Source organism: Lutzomyia longipalpis, chromosome 4, assembly GCF_024334085.1.
Source record: "Lutzomyia longipalpis isolate SR_M1_2022 chromosome 4, ASM2433408v1".
Taxonomy (NCBI): domain Eukaryota; kingdom Metazoa; phylum Arthropoda; class Insecta; order Diptera; family Psychodidae; genus Lutzomyia; species Lutzomyia longipalpis.
Window position 1 is genome coordinate 21,300,292 of NC_074710.1, and position 12,969 is coordinate 21,313,260.

General features: G+C 30.7%; 1 protein-coding gene across 1 annotated transcript; it reads left to right on the plus strand.

The window, feature by feature from the left end:
- The first annotated feature begins 10,774 nt into the window (after positions 1-10,774).
- Positions 10,775-12,465, plus strand: LOC129794845 (guanine nucleotide-binding protein subunit beta-like protein 1). Its single transcript, XM_055835742.1, has 3 exons — positions 10,775-11,053; positions 11,149-11,289; positions 11,386-12,465. The coding sequence occupies exons 1-3, from the start codon at positions 10,913-10,915 to the stop codon at positions 12,049-12,051; spliced, it is 948 nt and encodes a 315-aa protein (XP_055691717.1). The 5' UTR covers positions 10,775-10,912; the 3' UTR covers positions 12,052-12,465.
- Positions 12,466-12,969: the final 504 nt, after the last annotated feature.

Here is a 12,969-nt window from a genome sequence, read left to right on the forward strand (position 1 = left end):
GGAAATGTTTGAATTTTATATTGAGGAAGTATTGATATATTGGGTCTTATTCTGCGATCAAGAAAATCTTGGAATTTTCGAGTTAACGGATATTTTTAAATCCGGAGATTTTATTTTCAAGATTGTAAGTGTCATTTGCTTTAAAATCAAATTTAAATAAAGAAAATTTCAAGAAACGTCGTAAAGCTTTTATTTCTTGAAATTCATAACCTCACTTTAGTAGATTTTTTCATAGATTTGTGTTCGTTCAAGCTAGTTAAAATGTTCCTTAATAAAAATATTCTACAAAATCATTTAAAGTTTAAAAAAAATGTACTTTTTCTCCGCAAATATACGCTCCTTTGTATAAGAAAAAGTTTGTAGGTCAATTGAAAAAGAAACATTGTTGGTGCAAAGTCTTACGTGGTGTTGAAACAAAAAGAAAACTCAATATAGGTTGGATTAGATAAAATATTTTAATAGCCCAAAGTGTTTGAAGTTTGTATAATTTTGTTTTAAATAAAATGATAAAAGTCAATTTTTAAATGTCAAAACTACGTTAAACGTCAAACTCCTGTCACAATTGACATATTTTCAATAAGAGAAATATTATGTAATAAAATTCTGTTAACGTTTGAATAAGATTTAAAAGAAATAAATTATTAATTATATCACAAACTAGTTTAGAATTAGTTATTTTTTTTGAATATCCAACAGATTAACAGAAACCTAACCCCACTTTGGGCCATTACATATTTTATCTATAATTTGCAAAGGAAATCACGCATTTTCTGCATTTTAAAATATTACTAAACTTGCACCAAAATCACAATTTGGCACACGTGAATGCACAATTTTTAATATTTTATAAGTAAAATATCGCACTAATACGACGTTTGTAAAAAAATATACTTCAAAAATTCACAAAAATCTTCTATTTTTTCAATTTTTATTATTTATTTTATTTAATTCTTCAATTTAGATCTATTTCTTCTTAATCTGCATTTTTTCTTTATTAAATATTCTAATAAAATATCAAGTATTTAATGTAAGAGCAATACATTCAGGCTGATGACTTACTGATTACTACTTTATTATATAGCAAAAATCTTCTTTATTAAATTCCTAATTTAAATTAAATTTAACATAAAAAATCTAACGAACTCACAACTGATAATTATGAATGTTAATATGAATGTTATGCACGACACAGTAAATATTGTTTAACACTCCTTATTAAATATTATAAATTAATAAAAAAATCGATATGAATGTAATTTGCAATTATGGAAACTTGCACTCTGAAAGCACATTCTAGTTGTAAAAAACAATTAACATTCAAAAAAGGAATTTTAAAAGAAGAATAAGAAGAAAAGCCTAACTAAAGGGGAAGAATCTGACAGTTGGAGACTAGAAGACATGTCAAAAGTTTCCAAATGTCACTGTCAAAGAGGACACAAAACAATTAAAGTAAAAATAATAATAAAAAAAAACATTTATAAAATGCACTGCACACCAAATGTGATATAATGTATTTTTTTCGTTGTATTTTTAAAGTAAAAAAAAAATGAAAAGACAGACGCAAAGCATTAGGAAAAATATTGAAAAGACGGTGGTAACATTGAATGGGTCATTAATGCATATAAATAATAAAAAAATGTGTTTAATGTTGAATTGAAGGGGTAGTTGATTTCAATAGTTTAAAACTAAGAGATTTGCTTCTAAAAAATGACAGCACTTAATGACAGCTGTCACAATTCTGTCAAAATAAGAGATATTTTACTTGTTTTTACTGAATAGTAATGAATTGAGATTTCTCATTTATATACGCCGTGTAATAAATTATTTACTATTACACGATTTTCACTTGACATTTACCCGACTGGACGATGTTCTGTCAATTTTTATCAATTGTTTAGTTGAAAATTTAAAAATTTAAAAACATAAAAATTACATTATTTTAAAATTAACTTATTTTTCAATAAATTTAAGACGGAATATATTACTTTTTTCTTTGATTTAGAATCATAAACGCCTGACCAAGATTTAAAAAAGAAGAGTATTCTTTCTTTAATATAAAATCGTATACGCTTTTTAGGTCAGCCGGGAAATGTTGAGGTAACAATTTATTACACGTCATGTAAAAAAAATCCTTTCAAAATTTTATGTTAAGATTTTTTCAGACCTGACTTTAGAAGATTGACTAAATTTTATAATAATTTTGAAAAAAATTGTAGTTTTTTACCTGAAGATCTAAACCAATACTCGAAACGTCATTAGTACTAAATTCAAAGTTTTTCTTAGCTGTCAAATGTGAAGCAAATCTTTTTAGTAAAATGTTAGAGCAATGTGAACGATGCTATTGATTAAAAAGAAGAAAGAAAAAAATGGTTGGAAGGTGAGAAAGAGACGAAAGTGACATAACAAAGAGATGGTTAAAGTAAACAGTTATTTTATATAATTTATGAGTAAAGTAATATTGCATACATATATATTTATACACATTACATAGTAGTCACAAGTACCTTTGAACCTCAGTGATGATGAATTGTTGATTTATCTCTCCTTCTCTTATTCTCTCTCTCCCCTGATAAATTAATAAAAAAATATTTAAAAATAAAAATTATTAAAAAAAATTAATTCAGTGATCCTAAAAAGCAATACTTTTCCCGTCCCTTTGTCGCACATTAAAATGTATAAAGAAAAAAATCATTTAATTCTTTTGCTAAATTAAAACAATAAAATAAAATTTAAAATAATATTGAGAGTACCAAAATATAAATTAGTACATAACCCAACTTTTTCGTTTATTCGCCCCTCTATTTTAGTACTAAACCATTGAAGACTTTGTCCAGCACAGGAAAAATGCAAGAAATAACAAAAAAATTAAGACAAATCTCCCAGCATGATTATTGAAAACAAGGTCCTTAAAACGACGTGTTAGGAAGCTGAGGTTCAATATTTATTAATAAAATATTTAAAGAAAAAAAGGATAGACATTGTCAAGGGAAACGACCGTTATGGAGTGATGTGTACTAAAAAAAAATAACTAAACGGTGATCATGTTGAGCGAATGATGAAGGAAACAACCAAAAGGAGGACATGGTAACCACCCAAAGGGGCGGTTCATTGTCAATTTATAATGAGAAAAAAAACAACAAGTAATAACAATTCTTACCTTTTAAGATATTGATGTATATATAAATAAACTAAATGAATATTTGCTATAGATTTGCACATAAGTGTTGTGAAGCACCAAAGCACCAAAATACACCACATTCCTTATTTTTATGTAGTTGAAGATGTAGTAAATTTTTAGAACACACCCACATGTGTAGGCTAGTGACACGTGAAAGAATTTTAGCACACTATTCTCTCCCAAAAAAATAACATCACAGGAAAAATTGAGAAAAAAACGTTCTAAAAATCGAGCTGAAAAGATCATTGAAATCGAATAATTTAAACATTTTTTTTGTATCAATCCTGCGACGCCATCTTTAATTTTTCTTTATAGTTCATGTTCTAAAAGATAATTTGTACTAAAACAAAATCTATGTTAACACCAACAAGTTCAAGGAAGGGGAATTAAAGGAAAATCTTTAAAAAAAACTCTTTTAGTTGCAGAATCTAAAAAAAAAATTTTGAAAAAATATAGGAATGATTTTTCTGAGAAATAAAACATCAAAGGAAAGAAAACAAAAGCCATACCATAAAAAATACTCATTAAACTGAAAGTGTACTAAAATTGCTAGTAATGACAGTACTGACAAAACAATCCTAGAAGCTAGAGGTTAAGTACTAAAAAAAGACGTATCTAACTCCTTAAGTTTTCATCACTCTTCTCTAACCAAAAAAAGACAAAACAAATAAAAGCAGCAGCAAGAAAACCAAAAAAAAATTTTTTTTTCGTGCATTTTGTCAATAAAATTAATTTAAAGAAAAAAAATCAATCTGAAAGGAAAATGTATAAAAAGACAAAAAAAAGACAAAATTTTCAAAAATTATATTTAACATGAAAAAAATCTAATACTATCCTACATAATGTATTGATAAACATAATGTAATTTAAAAACAAAAAAAATGAAAAAGGAGATTTGATATATTTTTGTTTATATACTACCTTATATTAAATAAAAAAAATACACTTCTATATACATATAATGGATAAAAAAAACATTTTATTGAGCAGAAGAGATAAAGATGAAAAAAAAAACCTTTTTCTATATGTTATACTAATAAATGTTGATCTAAAGAAAAACTTACAAAAAAAAACATCCACCAAGAAGCAAAAAAAATGGAAGAGAAAAAAAATAACCGCTAAAAGAAATAAAAAAAATGAGTAAACTGAAAAGAAAAACTAAAAGACATAAAAGTTAAGAATATAAAAAAAGAGAAAACAGAAATCTTTTGTGTGATGAAATCAATTTAAAAAATTGTACATGTGTTATTATTAATTAAACTCCAAAACAAAAAAAATATGAAATTATATTATATATGTATACACATTATACATATAAATATTAAATAATGAATATTATATATGTAAAATAAATGCCTCAGTCAGAATAATAATTGTTCTTTTGAATTTCACGACGGGAGGCGCTTTTACCTGCGGGAATTGTGTATTTTCCTCATTTAACCCTTTAAATGCTGTAGAGCAATGCTAAAAGGCTTCCACAGAGACATATTTGATGTATTTGTGGAGTCTTTTTGGGAATTTTCAAACCAATTCCAGTGAAAACGTGCACTACGGTTAGCAGAATAATAGAGGTTTCGTTGTCATAGGAAATTTCCTCATTGGCATGCAGAGAAACACTTTATCTTCACAATTTAGCTCACCAGTCTCGTCAATTATTTTCTTTGAAAGGCATTTTGTGGACGCAAAACTTTATTATTCTTTTGATCTCTTCTTGATTAGAGGAGATTGGAGGGGTGCGAGTGGAATGGCTGCTGTTTGGAATCAGTGACGTAGACAGGTAAGAAGTTTTTGGGTGTTTAAACATCCTTAAAGTTCAGGCAATTTATACTTTTTTCTAGGGATTGAGAGAATTTATTTCTAGGCCAAAGAATAATCAGAGTAATTTAACCCTTTCGCGTCCATTGCGTCATATGTAGACCTAAACGTAAAACATTGGATTTTCTCATATTTTTATAAATTTATTTGCTTTTCCAACTTAGAAATGCGTTAAAATGTAAATTAGGCCAAAGAAGGACTCATAAATGATTTCTGAGACCATCCATAGACCAAATATTCTGATTAACACTGGAGGATTTTGCTGGCCACCGTGGCCAATTCGACACTTTTTAAATCGTCACAGGATAAAAAATCTCTTAAATATATCGTGATAATTTTCACATCTGTATATAGGGATGTTCAATTACTTCAAATTCGTCGAAAGAAAATTTGAAAAACATCTTGAGAAAAAAATGAAGGTTAAAGTTTTGGGGTTAGAATATTTTACGTAGAATACCGTTTTTTTTTTTTAATTTTTTATCAGAACAATTTGTCGAATACATGGTGGGCAGAATCGTTTTATTTTTATTTTTAAATTAATTTGTATATTTTTAATAAAGAAATTATATAAGATCAATGTCTGTTAGATTCATAATTTTTCACATCATCAAACACCATAAAAATAGCTTAAAATGCTCATAGAAGAGTCTCTAAAACACACTTTTATCATAAAAGAAAAAAAACTCGGTAAAAACTTTTACCCAGAATACCAATTCTATTTTATTTTTTATTCTTGGAGACTTATAAAAGTTTGGAGACTTGTTTTTTTTATAGTGAATACCAAAATTCTTTTATCTTATACGCTGAATACCAAAATAACCTTTTATCACAAAAATAAAAGAATTTTTTACGCTGAATATGATCCTTAATTCCAATAATTGGTGCATGACACTCCGTAGTTAACCATTTGAAGAACACATGGTTGTTTTTAGTCATCTTTATAAATGTATGGGACCCATTAGACACGATAATAATAACTTTTTTAATTAAATTGTTCATTGAACTATTACGTTGACAATTAAGAAAATCTTCAGTAAAAAGCATCAAGGTTCCTTTTACAGCAAATCCGAAAGCTTTTTGTAGAGCTTTTTTACTACCTATTTATTCAAGTGGGTATCGTATTTGTTGAAAGTTTGAATTTGCCTTGAATTTCATCTGAATGATTCGTGAAGTTTTACATGAAAATTTTACAACTACTTTCGGTGGAGATTTTCAAGTTTGAAAAGCCACAGAGCAATTTAGGGGAGTATATACGGTGAAAGTTTTGGTGTTAAATTCTGTGCAAGAAGTACTCCATAAACTCTCACATGTTCTTCGCATGCATTTACGAAGAAACCCTTGAGATGCACATTTATAGTTTTAACCCGGAGATAACACGAGGAATTTGCAACACGTCTCAATGATAGTTCCTAAATGTGGTTTTTGGGGTGTATTTGTACATCAAGTATTTTGGGAAGAAGTGTTTTCACTTGATTTAATTTGTACCTTTGTCTTTGTGCTATGTAGAGAGGTACCAAATTATTGATAAACCTTTCAGATATGCAAATTTTACACTTGTCCAACTTCCTGGAAAATTGTTTGGGCTTCGTGCCCAGATTTTCTGTGCATGGATTCGTGATGATTTCTCACAAACTATGGGAAAATGTATGTAGTTGATTTCCCTTGGCATTCCCATACCTAGCAAAGCTACATACACACTACGTTATATGTATGTATTTTAAAGGGGGTGTGTGAAAGTCAATTTACCAGCAACTACGCAAGTTCTTGCCTTTCTTGCCATAGTTTGTTTGATTGAAAGCTTTTAATGATATTTTTCACTTCTTTCACCAACTGAAACTCTTAGGCTTCATTTCATAGAGGAGTCTGGGGTTTAATTTTTATTTCTACAATATTTAAAAGGAATTCTTGATAAGAAGTCTTCTGCTTTGTACCTTTGCTGAGTATTTTTGTGATATTTTTACGTTGAAATCAATTGGACAAAATATGACTAGAAGTTCTCTAAAAATGAACCAAATAAATGAAAATTTGCTCAATATTGAGTCAATGTAGATCCGCACAGATTGTCAATTATTGGCCAATTTGATTAAGCCAATAATTCCTCAATTGCTGATCAAATCTTGAAAAATCAGTGATGTGCGTGGAAAGTGATTGAGAAGAGATTGAGTGAAAATTGAGCATTCCTTGAATTGTTAAAAAACTAGAATGAAACTAGATGTTTAGAACATTCTACTTTGGCTTCTCTTGGTTTAGAAAATAAGTACGTCTGCGGGTTTTCTTTTTAGCCGTGATTATTTTTTGTATTATAAAAGAGAAAGACAAGAAAACTAAAAAAATAATTAGAGTTGAAGTTGTGTGATTGTCCACTAATTTGAGCAGGAATTGTTTAAATCGTGAATGATTGAGCTTAAATTGACCAACTGATTGATTAAAAATTAGAAGAACAATATTTTGTCAATAGTTGATCAATCAAAGATTAAAAAAAAATGATTGAGTTGAAATTGACTCAATATTGAGTTTCAATTTTGAGTCAAAGACTTCCGCACAGAAAATCAATTTAAAAAGCAATTTCATTTGACCTGAGATTGATCAAATAATTCACTGTCGCAGTTAATTTATCAATAATTGATCAATATTTGATCCATCTGATTGAGTTCATCAGATCGAGTCAAAGTCTTTTTCAATCAAAAGATATTATTTTTTATTCTTCAAGAAAAATCTTTCTTTTTGTGAAAATTTGATATTCAAATTCTTTTGATCAGTCGAAATCAGCACTATATCAGACTACAAAATACTCTCTGTTGAGAAAAAATCTTTATTGCTAAAATTAGTTTTGATCATTTTTGATTGAAAGGCCTTATTCATATTTTTGACAAAAAAAGAAATCTTCCTTTTGACCCCATTCTCCCCTAAGATACTTTTGAAATTTTCTACGCGCGAAAACTTTTCAAATTAAAGGAAATCGCTTCAAATATATTACTTTTGATGATGGAAGGCGATTTTTCCTTTTTCTCCTTCTCTACGAAATGATGATGTAGTTTTTAGTTGGAAATATATAAGGATTCAACTCTCAAGAAAAGAGAAAAAAGCACGAAGTGATTGTTGATCTCATAGAAATGCCAAGATGATTATGTTCTACCCAACTTGTCTGAGAGAAACTTTAGTTCTGTCCATTATAATCACTCCTCAATACACCCCCAATGAAAATGTTCTTCTGGCTGGTGCGAGGCTCCCCCGCAATATATATTCATCCGCTCGATGGGTGGGGGAGGGGGGGGAAGGATCACTTTTTGCTCGCATATTGGATGTCTGAAAATTGGCAAGTGGGGTAATTTGAAGTTGTTTAGGGACTTCCGAAGTTATTAGCACCCATTAAGGCGACTCCTCTCGCACTTCCACACATAATCCCCTGGGCGTCCTCTCGCATCCTAAAAACTTTCTCCTCAACATTCACAAGAATAAGAATGACCTACGCCAAAAATAGTTACTCCACCACCCTCACACACACACATTCAGGGATTTATCGAAAAGTTTTATAGGTTTAAGGAAAGATCCATTTCAAGGCGGATTTATAATTATGTAAACCACATATCCCAAATTTGATGGTTTTTAGCTTCCAATTTGTTGGGATTTCGTAGAAATTGAGACCTTTTCATTGTGGCTAAAGGGTAATTTTATTTGCAAAGAAAATAAATTTTCTGAGGAAATGAAATTTTAAGGAAAATTAATGCTTTGAAAACCCTCAAAAAGTATATTTCTCATTGAGATAGGAAGGTTGTTTGTCTTGAGACATTTTACCCCATCTTTCCCTATTAACTGATAAAAAGAAGGATGCAGGAAGCAAATTCCTTCGCCCACTGCTGTAGAAATCAAACTTTGGACTAACATTCAAATGGTTATATTAAAATATTCTTTTTCATTGCAGTTCAAAAAAGTATCTAAAAGAGATTCCTGAGTAGGTATATTGTTATATTTCTTAGATTTTTTTCACAGTTCAAAGATTTCAATAAAAGAGTGGGAGTCAAGAATGACGTTATAGATATTTCAGCATGTCTCAAGGTACAGACAGAGAAAACTATTTTCAATATATAAATTGAAAATCAAAAGTTTATAAATAGAAAATATCCTGGAAAATATTTTATATTAAAAAATGTTTGTATGACCATTACTATGCTAACCCTTTCATGTTCATTGTCACAACAGATTTTACAGAAGATAAAGGTTTAAGCATTTCATTTTCAGGGATTTTTCCGACATAGAAAAACCGTAAAGTCAGATAAACATTTTTTAACCCTTTTACGACTTTTACGACCATTATTGAACAAAATGTAAAACACTAAATTTTTCCATATTTTAATTAATTAAATTTCTTTCCAAATTGTTAAGTCCCCGCCTGATTTTCTTGACTTTTGCTTATTGAGACGACATTATATCCGTTTTATTCGTAACTTCAAAAATATCTTCTTCACACTCCTGCCATCTGTATGCAGTATCAGGAAATTCAATTTGATTTTGTTAACCCAAATGTGTCCACTGAAATTTTCATCCAGAAATTTAATATTAACCCTTTGTGCACAAAATATAGTCAACTTTTCATTCCAATTAATTAAAGTGCAAAGATAAGATGTTTTTAACACTGGAAGACAAAACTGGTACTCGCTGCCAATTTGACTTTTTTGACTTTTCATTATCACAGAATAAAATCATGAAGTACAAAAACATCATTAAAAATGGTCAAAAATGTTTAAATAAGAGCTGTTAAATCGCCTTAAGAAAATTTTGGAAATCACCTTAAAATAGTAAAAGGGAAAACCAAATTTTTCGTACTCCAGCGACGTTTCGACAAATATATTTTCACTAATTAAGTATATGAAAAAAAAACTTAGTTGCAATTTTTTTTATTTAAAAACCTAGGCCTCTTTTAAGGTTACATTATTTACATCATACATTCTGATTTTTAATGAGTCTTGTTTTTTCACTAAGGTAGCAGCATTAGCCAGAAATTAATACTTGAGCTTATTTTTAGAAGCTTAAGAGAATAAATCAGGTTCATTTCTTAATGTTTCACGTTTATTCTCTAACGATTGACGTTTATTGTATTGTTTGTCATTTTCTAACTATGACAGAGATTCTGTTAAATTTTTTTCTTTTCTAACAACTTTAAAATTATTCTAAGATTTTGACAGATTATGTTTTTAAATCGTTCTATAAAAGAAAAACAAAGAATTTGTTATTCAAGAAAACTATCAAAAGGATTTTTAAAGAGTCCTGGAAAAGTAATTTTCCTTCAAAAACCCGATTAAAGAAACAAATAAAATGTCAAGTTTTTATAAGATTTTTTCCAGAATACCAAAACTTGACGAATTGTAGGAAAAGAAAAGTAAAGATTTAAAATAGAATCTGCCCCAATACTGAGATTCTCTTCTTAGGTTTGTAGGTCCTTTTTTTTATAAAATTTATAACGTTCGACCCTTTTCTTTCTTTCTTTGTTTCTTTTCTATCCTTCTTTGAACTTTTTGAATAAAAAACTTTTAACTGATTGTTCCTAATTTAATAATTTTAAAAAATAAATTAAATATTCAAAAAATAGAGTAGAAGAAATTTAAAAAATACAAAATAGTGCTATACATTTGAAAAAAAGAATTTGTAAAATCAGAATCCATTCATTAAAATTTTTATTGAAAAAAAAATTATAGCCATATGGGTTAACTTCCCTGAAAAGTTCGTTACTTTATCGTCATTTTCAAATAATTGCAGACTCTTAAGGCAACGGTTTTATTTTCCGCAGAGAATCATCCAATTTTGCTTTGAAGGGGAAGAAAGAGAAACTCCGTCGTAGTAAATATTTTTTTATTGTTGTTGATTTAATCCTGTGATCCCACATCCGCGCGAGGCTCTCCGTGGCCACACAATCCCCCCACAATGGCTGCGCTACTTCCTCCGGATCCCGTGTACAGCTTGAGGTGTGCCGACATGGGCCCCGTGCACAGTATTTGCTTTGACAAATGCGACCGAATCTGTGCTGGAACTGCTTCCGGACGCCTCTTCCTCTGGGACCTGCAGGTACAGAATCTCATGATTAGCATCATCACGAAGGGGGTGGATTTTAAAGGGTTGAATTTTGTATTTTTTTTTAAATTTATTTTGGCGGTTTGCAGACAAATCGGTGCCTGATGAACTTCAGTGTAGCCACAAAGCCTGTCATTGCGCTGCATCGAGACAACCAGGATGGGTTGTTGAGTCAGGAGAAGGGCTCCCTAGTGAAACTCTGGAAGCTCACCAATTGCGGCTACGAAGAGGTACAAATTGCTGTGGTTGTTGCCAACAACATGAAAGCATCCATTGAAAAAAAAATTGGGTCAATGACCACCTCTGTGTGTGATCTGTTGTTGTAGGTTCAGCAAATTGAGACTGAAAGTGGCAACTTCTGCCGCATAGACTGCTCAGATGAGAGGGATTTGGTGGTTGTGCCCAAGGGGGATAATCACATGGAGGTGCACAGCCTCCGGGATTTGAGTCCGGTGCTGAAATTACTTCCCGAATGTGAGGAGAATGTTGGTGCCCTGATGTGTTTGAGGATTATAAATCCCAACGCTGGGCATGTGTTGGGTGCTTTTGAATCGGGGCATTTTATTGCATGGGACCTGAGGATGGGTCGTGTGATGTCGGTGGAGAAGCTAAAAGAATCTCCAATGGCCCTTGACTACGATGATCTCACAAATCGTGGCATTTACGCAGGAGCTGCCGATCAAATCGGCGTGTTTGCCTTCCAGAAATCCCAAATGACCCTTCAGGAACGCCCAGAGATACCCCTGAAGACCCCAAGAGTGAGTTGCCTACGAATTCGCCCTGATCGGAAGATTTTCATCTCAGGCCAATGCAGTGGACGTGTCCGGGTGTTCTCATGGAAGAGCCTCAGACCCCTGGCTGTTCTCACGGAGCACAAGAAAACCATCCTCGATGTAGCCTTCTCTCCTGGACCAGTTGATCTCTGGAAGGCACCACTCATGGCTATTGCTGGGGAGGACAGTCAAATTACCCTCTGGGACATTTACAACTGAACCACACACAGGAAAACTCCTCAAACATTTTCTTCTTTACTTTTTTTATTATTCACAGAGACGCACCTCCTCGTGGAGAGAACGAAAAAAAAAACAATCGTCAAAAAAAGAGATAAATTCTTCCTAATACTGACTCCCCATCTAATGATACAACACACCCACGCCTCCCCTATTCCTAACCACATCCCAGGCAACATTTTTAGGAATTTCTCCTTTCCCAGTTAAAGAGACAGAAAGTCCCCCAAAGAGATTCAGAAGCAGCAACATAGATGATAACCCCTTGAGAACATTTTATGAGCGATTATATTTGGACTGATAAAGAGAAAGTTTTGCAAAAAGAACTGTTTTTGTTTCTATTTATGTACCTATATTATGTATATTTGATTACGATGAATAAATTGTTAAAAAATCTCATTTAATTTTTTTAATTAATTCATCTCAGGAAAGATTTCTCTTTCAATTTACCCAATTTACCTAAAGTGAATAATTGAAAAGGACTTTATTCATTTTAATGCATTAATGCATTGGAAGAGTTGGAAAAAAGTAATGTGATAAATAAATTTCATTAGGATTAGTTCAGAAATCAACTGAAAAACTAAAAAGAAAATATGCGAAAAATGCATATTTGCGTTATTTTTGAAGAAGCATATGCTTCAGGATTTTAATTGGCTTTTTTTTTCAAAAATACAGTAGAAGTCCACATCAACGAACAATCGGATGTACTACTCTCGCGTATTAAAAATAATGCGCGAGAGTAGTACATCCGATTGTTCGTTGATGTGGACTTCTACTGTATTTAATTCTCGATCTTCCATTAAACGTTTCAAAATAAAAAGATCAAAGTAATAAAGCATATGTTTTATGCGTATTGACTCAATTTTAAAATTTCGTGCACGAAGCATTTGCGTCACAACTTCT

Excerpts from the sequence above, each read along its gene's own strand:
- LOC129794845 (XM_055835742.1), top strand. The coding sequence starts at position 10,913 with ATGGCTGCGCTACTTCCTCCGGATCCCGTGTACAGCTTGAGGTGTGCC. Across the intron at positions 11,054-11,148 it reads TCTTCCTCTGGGACCTGCAG|ACAAATCGGTGCCTGATGAA; the intron begins GTACAGAATCTC and ends GGCGGTTTGCAG. Across the intron at positions 11,290-11,385 it reads CCAATTGCGGCTACGAAGAG|GTTCAGCAAATTGAGACTGA; the intron begins GTACAAATTGCT and ends CTGTTGTTGTAG.